Source organism: Phalaenopsis equestris, unplaced genomic scaffold, assembly GCF_001263595.1.
Source record: "Phalaenopsis equestris unplaced genomic scaffold, ASM126359v1 Scaffold234917, whole genome shotgun sequence".
Classification (NCBI taxonomy): domain Eukaryota; kingdom Viridiplantae; phylum Streptophyta; class Magnoliopsida; order Asparagales; family Orchidaceae; genus Phalaenopsis; species Phalaenopsis equestris.
The window spans coordinates 1-7,847 of record NW_018252815.1 but is presented as its reverse complement, the minus strand read 5'-3'; the positions used below and the strand labels follow the sequence as shown (position 1 = coordinate 7,847).

Sequence of the window (7,847 nt, the reverse complement as noted above, 5' to 3'; positions counted from 1 at the left end):
ATATAATTAAATTCAGAATATTTCGCAACAAATTACGACCGACAACTACAATCTTATCTATTTTAAACTTCATTTGACTTTCCAATCAGTCACCAAAAAATTTTAAAACTAACTTTACTACTTGATATTGGTTTGATTTGACTCGGATTGGGCCAAATTGGAACGTTATGTCTGTCTTGTCTAGCATGTCATTTTAACTATAAGTTTGTTGAAATTGGAATTTCAGATAACTTTTAATTTGATTTTGAATGCTTCTTGCTCAGAAAATTCTTCATGATTTGTGTCAATCGCTCCAAGATTCATGAAAAATTACAAAATTTGTTGATGATGTATCAATTATAAATTAGTTTAGTTAAGTATCGATCATTTTGACATTTTAACAAGTCAATCTAAAATCAAAATGATTCATTTAAGACATGAATGAGTAGAAATGTGCAAATTTGATCAAACCTTAGAGATTTGAGTTGTATGGCTGAACCTTTTCATCTCATGATTAAGTTAGAAGTATCCAGCAAAAGTTTAGATATCAGGAAACCTTGGGAGCTATTCATCATATGTCGAACAATAGGATGACTTATCTAAGTTTAATAATTCAACCTAATTAACTTAGATTACGACAAAAAAAATTTGTTTACTCAAATTTCAGATGTTAATGAGCAACATATTATGTTATAAGTTTGAATGTATAAGAACATGTATTTTTCTATTTTTTTTGTGATCATTTATGTAGCGCAACTCAAACCGACCCAAATCCTATAAGTGTGAAATTCAATTATGAAGGTGTCAACATGAAACCTCTCCACACCACTTTTTAATAAACTTTAGAGCTTTCATCTTTACATACTTTTTTTTCTTCTATTCTTTGTTCTTCTTCTCTTCTCAAAATGCTCTTGTATTGTTGGTGTGAGTCAACTAACAATTAAGAATTCCACAGCCTCAAATGTTTGGTGTGTGTGGATCATGTTATAAACTAGGAGATGAACTTTTTGTGAAACTAAACCAAGTAATAGAGATGACTCACAAGATCTGGAGTGCACTATATAATTTTATGTATGAGATGAACGAATACGAGAAGATGAAGACAATGATTAGATAAAACCTAAAGTATTTGCCAAGGGTGAAACCTTATGTTGAGATGCCATTTGATTCTGTAGAATCTATCTATACTTTCGACTCCAATAGTAGATGATGAGACTTACTTTTCAAATAGTGAACTTACTTCTTCCTTCGATCATAGGGGAGACAGAGTCTAAGTTATGTTAAAGAGAAAGATGTAATTAGAAAATGGCTTCTCCAAGAAGAACATGGAGGCTAAAGAACAAGAGAAGTTTAAAATTTCAGCTTTGACATCATACAATGGAATTTCTTTTTCCATCATCCACATAGCTTTATTGTAGTCAAAATTTTCTCAAATAAAGGTTAATGATGTGCTATAATGACATATATCTTCATAGCGCTCAGAAATTTTGCTCTACAATGGTTCACCAATTTACCCTTAGTGAAAATAACATTATATGTCAAGTTCAAGAGAATCAAAATTTTGACATTTGATAGTTCGCAGAGGTCATACAAAATTTACAAGATATTATGTGAATGCACATGAGAATTGGAGTTGAAATTTCTTGCGCATGTTGTCGCTCATGATGAGCAAGATTGTATTATTTAACTAAGTTGTTACAAAACTAAAGTAATAGTATGGTGAGCCTAAATTCTCTTAGCATGTGCTTCCTACAATAGATAATAGGACAAGTTTGATGCTTGTTCCCAAATCATATAGAGTGTTGTCAAACTACTTGCATCTAATTATGCACAATACAATAAAACCACAGGAATAATTTAATTTTATGGGCAATTTTCATTGTTGCTAAACCTTGGTAGTGTTTCAATCTATTAATATCAATGTTTCAACATTCTCCTATCTTTTCTACAATTTAGTTTATGAATTTTACATAGCTCATCATTTGGTCTGGTGTATCCATGAATACGATAGTGATAAAAAAGATCCTTAAAGGTATTAAAACACTTATGAGAATTGTTTGCCCAAATTTTTAAGGCATTTTGGGTACATTAATGGCAGAATGTATGGTGGTGAATTTATTCAGAAATACCTTTGACTTAGGTTGTAACTGTTGACCTCACTTTCGATCAACCCTTCATTCGAACTCAAGGCAAACTCAAAACTAAAATACATCAATCTCAAATCCAAAATTTATTTAAGTTCGTGGTTCACTTTAGCTTTTAGTAAGAACTTTAACTTTCATGAGATAGGACCCACATATTCACCTCATTTGCCTTTAGCTTGGAGATAGTAAGCTAAGATTGTCATATGTCAGAAATCCTTGGGTGTTCCTTTATCGGGATGGGCCAATGCTATCGTTCTGATCAAGATCACAAGCTGACAAGCTCTACCCACATGAGCATAAGCGCCCACGCACTTGTGTGCCCATCAAAGCAGAGACCCACGTGTGCACACTCATTTACGACCTTGAGCATGCATGCCTGCATGCCACACCACCTTGGACAGATGTGACAATGCCAGTTTTGAGCATGGCCATGCAAGGAAGTTCTGGAGTGTGGTTGCGCTTGATGCTCACATGGTTACCACCTCGAGCCAGTCCAGCAATCTGTGGCCTTCTTCCATGAATAAGACATCGAATTGATACGTGTTTCATCATTCATGATCCATAGGAGATCTCACCATTAGAGAAACCATTTCCATTAATCCCTACCCAAATAGGCAGTCATTAGTTTCGATCTGTGGGTAACAACGACTTTCTCCATAAATAGGCCCCATCTTACCCACCTTTGAAACAACATCGAGGGGCACGAAATAATTGGATTAAGCACCTCCTACTTCAATGAACACCTGCAGCCCTCCTATCCAGTATGATTCTTCCCTCCTACTCTTTTCTTATTTTGTATATTTTTTTAAGTTTAGTTAAGTTCAGGTTAATCGAATTAAATAGCCTTGGATTAGACTTAGGTTTGGGTCTAGCTTAGCTAGACACAAATTAGCCTAACCTGACCTAACACAAACCCTAACCAGACCCAGGTCCAACCAAGGTTAACCCATGTTCAACTCATAACAACCTAGGTCCAACCAGGTCAACACAAGTCCAACTTAGGTCTAAATTAGGTTCAACCTTGGTCTAACACAAGTCAAACTATTTCAAACCCATGTCAACATAGGTCAACCCAAGCCAACCCAGGTCCAACCCAAGCCAACCCAGGTCCAACCCAAGCAAGCCCAAGTCCAACCCAAGTATATGTAAGGTCAACTTAAGTCAACCCAAGTCCATCCCAAGTCCAACCTAGGTCTAATCCATGTTAGATCAATTCAATTCTAACCCAGGCGAACCAACTTCTGCCCAAGTAAACCTAGGTCTAACCTAGGTCAACCCAAGGTCCAACAAGGTTCAACCCAGGTCCAACCTAGTTTAAACCAGGTTGAGCACAAGTCCAACCTAAATCCAACCTCGGTCAACCCAGACCCAACCTTGATCCAACTTAAGTAAAATCAAGTTCAACCCATGTCCAAAAGAGGTCCAACTGAGGTCAATTCAAGTCCAACTTAGGTCAAGCCAAGTTCAAACTGTGTCAACTTAAGTCCAACCCAAGTTCAACCCAAGTCTAACCCAAGTCAACACATGCCAACCTAGGTCCAACCTAGTTTCAGCCCAGGTCAAACATAAATAGAATCCAATCAAACCAAACCAAACCAAGCACCATTTTAGCTAAACCTCAGCTCACCCCTAGCCTAAGTCTAAACCAATTTAAACCTAAGTCATGCCTTGTATTATTCTATTTGTATTAAGTTAAAAATTAATGTTTCAAAGTCCATATTTTGTATCATGTGTATTTATCTTTTAAAAATAAACATAAATAGTAAACAAATGGATAAAAAAAGGAGAAGAACCTCTCACATGATGGTTCCCATCATGAACATTTAATAAAACTTGAGGATAAATTAAAATAATTAAAACTGAGAATGCCAACCTAGAGAAGTAATTGGAAATCCTTACACTTATGAGAACCTTGATATTCATCTCAATTAAAAACCTAAGAGCTAAAACAAATCACGAACAAAATATTGAACTCCAAGCAAAAATATGAAATCCACCAACAGAAAGAATAAGAACTAAACCTAGGAAAATGTGACATGAACTCTAGGTTAGTCAACTTAGACACAAGAACTAAGGATCACGCACATACCTAGGCTAGTCCAAATATAGAAATCTAGGTTAGTCAAGTAAGCACCCTAGTTAATGCTAAGAACAAAGACAGGTAAAGCAACAACATCACCCTCTGAAACTAATAAAAATGCCCTAGTATAAAGTAAACTATGGTTACCAACAATGACATTTCAAACTGCCTTAAAACTAAGAAAATCTACACAACCCATGATCGTGGTTGTCAAGAAGGATTTCAAGTTATAAGGTTGGTTGTAGTAGAAGGATATCAACTAGGATGATAGACAATCATGTGCATCCTGATCGAGGGGGTTATTCCCAAAGTCTAGGTTAGTCCACCTATTTAGATTTTATAGAGAAACTAAAGGTGTTCTAAAATTAGGACCTCATTTTCATCTAGAAATACTTTCTACCTGGCCCTATTATTCAGACTCCAATAACTTCAGACCAATCAAACCAATCAATCTTGATCTTATCCTAAGACCTCATCTGATCAATCAAAACCCGCTACTCTTATTTTTCAAACTCTTCAATCACCATCCTTTGAGTAAACCTTCCTCCATTGATGATTAAATCCCTTTATTTGGCCTTTTAATGACACAATATCATCGAACTATAAGTCTCATCCCATTTGACCTTAATTCTTCCAAAACTCTAAACCTACATCCTTCTTCTGACACCTCAACTTCGAAAGCCTAACCTTTTAATTTCGATAGTATAAGACAATATATTAATCGAGAATTCTCTTTAGGCCTCAAGTCTTTGAGAATGTAATCAACTATTAGGGCTTACCCTTATAGGGAATAGGACATCAGAATAAAATAAACATTATCTTACACCTGTAAGGTAAGGGACAAACCCTGATTCCGTAGTTTAATCCAGAGCCTTTAAGAAAACTAAAACATAAGAGGTACATATAACAACAATATTAATCTGTTTCTTAAAGGATATAGTGTATTTCTTATTCAAATATGCATACACACGGCTAATGTACTTGAGAAATCAATACGAGCGAAATAAGAATCCAGAGCGAGCTCAATCAATCTGATACAACATTTCACAACAATGATAGTTAAAGAAAATAAGCACCAAAATAGCCACTATTCAAGATGCCCGCCTTCCGCACCACAACATTAACAGAAAGAAAAAGACAACACATAAAAAGTTGTCTGGTTTTCCAACCTGAACTGTAACTGAAAATAAATCGAGGCCACTATTTATTACTCAGAATAATGCAATAACAAAGACATACCAAGAGATTCTTCGTAGCCACAACTCTGGGTTGAGGAAACAAAGCAGCAAACAGATAACATACCTATTATAGATTTGATGAGTACAGCCTTACCTGAAACTGGATAGAACAAGTCTTAGAAGGGTTATCCTTCTTATAGGCGTTCTTCCATTGACTCATAGAAAGTGGAAGTTCAAGGATGCAAGTTCCAGTGCAGAGAATCATGCATAACTATGTACAGTCACACTGCTAGAATTTTTATTACTTCTCAGATCGATGGCCCTGATATTGTCAAAAGAAGGCCTTCTACTTGTATTAAGTAGATTATGCGTCATGGAATAGGGGTCAAAATATAAGCCCAGATAGGATATAAGTGGATCAGCACGAGATTTGTCAATAACAAGCCTCAAAAACTGAGCTTTTACAACAGGAAATAGTACAAGTCTTTTATATCCGATGGTTGTTCCATTTGCTATCCTTTTCCACACCCCTCCTTCTGTGAGAACATCAGCATGGAACTCAACTACACGCTGTCCCAATTGAATTGGCTCCTGGGCTTGCAACACATTGAAAGACTTCAATTGTCTGAGGTCCAGGATTAATGTCCAATTAGCTTGGAGCTCTTTGGGATTGGGAGCCCAATAGGAGTAAATACCTTCTTCAATTACATTTGAAGGGGTGAAATGAGTTTCATTCGGACCTCCTCTTGTGTTAGTGGCAGAAACAATGGCATCCTTAGCTAAATTATGTGAGAAAATGGTTTGTCTCATTGCAGTAAAATTCTGAAGAACCTGAATATCTTCATCAGATATGAGGCCAGATGAATTTGGGGGAACATTTAGTATAAGGAGACAGTTTCTGCCCACTGAAGTGTAGTATTTGTCAAGTAGGGTTATGGGAGACTTAGGGTTTTGAGAACTGTGCCAAAACCAACCGGTCCTGATGGATAAATCGCACTCAGGAGCAACCCAGTCATGCCCATATGGATCCCCTTCAAGAGAATACCTAAGCATAAAAATAGGAAGAGAAAAACTGAAATTAGTTTCTCTCATTGACTGAACATAAATATATGGATGTAGGATGAAGATCTGAAGCAGCAATGTGGCAAAAAATGAAGAAGACATTAAGCAGAATCGTCTGATGAAGCTTTCGTTACATTGGTAAGGAGTCAAACATAAATGGTAAACAGTGAAGGTAAGGGTTGTGATGAAAGCAACCAAAGTCAAAAAAAATAATAGCACGCATTAAATGTTTCATATAAAACATAAAGTTGAATGGTATGCAGTTGTAACAGAGCTCTAATTTGAGACAAAATTACATGGAAACCAGTGAAACATGATGGTGCATGCAACCTTGATTGGCTTCATGAATCCTCATTTGTCATTACTTCTTGATGATTTATGGCTTCGGTATGAAACTTATTCTACACAAAGCAAATTGAATAACTTCGTTGCATATTGCCTAAGGTCTACTCTACCATCATAATACTCCAACCTTAATTTTATTTACACATCCAATGTGTATATTTTCTAAACTTTATTATACAACAGACGTTTAACTTAGGAGGAAAAACTCACGAGTAGGAAGTAATGGAGTACAACCAAGAATATATCACAACCCAGTTACCAGGTAACGTATAAGTCAGATATCTTCTTCCTACATATTAAGAAATTCAATGGAAATTGCAAGATGAAATGTGCTAAATGCAAAATTGAAAAAAAAAAAATTAAACAATTAATGCATAGAATATAGGGCCATAGAGTCTAGCAATAATAACCCAATCATAATTCACGCTTTTTCGGCAACTTCAAAGTCTTCAAAATAAAACTCTCCAAGGAGAGCGATTCAAACAATAAATTATATGAAGATTTACATATATACGACCCAATTCCTATGTATTTACATATGTAGTACCTAAACTTCAATTTTTACATACGGACCATCTTACCTATGCATGAAAAGGTGTGCTTCAGTTTCTAAAAGTTAAAAAGATGATGATTTTGATGAGATATAAAAGATTTGGGTGGTATAAATGTAAAAAAGAAAAGTTTAGGTGTTAGATATGAAAATACACAAGAATAGGGTGGTATGTAAGTAAATGCCACATTATTATATGGTGTGTATGAGGCTTTGTATACATGTTTCAATGAAGAGAAATCGAAAAAGATGATGAAAGTTCAAATATTATTTCTACTTTTTAACCAAAAATAAGACTGCAATAGTTCAGATTGCAATAGCTAGGAATATCCCGTTGTGTAACAGAAATATTTCATCTGCGCTATTTGTAAAAAATGAAGTGTTATTCGAGTATTATATGGTGTTATTCGATTATTTTGCGGTGTCATTGGAATATTCCCCTGCGTTACTTGATTTAGGGCTAAAGTGTTACTGGAATATTCCCCTGCGTTACTTGATTTGGGGTTGTG

The 7,847-nt window shown here is 35.5% G+C and overlaps 1 protein-coding gene across 1 annotated transcript; it reads right to left on the bottom strand.

Moving 5' to 3' along the window:
• Positions 1-5,642: 5,642 nt before the first annotated feature.
• On the bottom strand, positions 5,643-6,426 carry LOC110039040 (putative alpha-L-fucosidase 1; the record flags this gene model as incomplete). Its single annotated transcript, XM_020743983.1, has 1 exon — positions 5,643-6,426. A coding segment is annotated over one exon (784 nt), but the record flags the coding sequence as incomplete, so codon positions are not given.
• Positions 6,427-7,847: the final 1,421 nt, after the last annotated feature.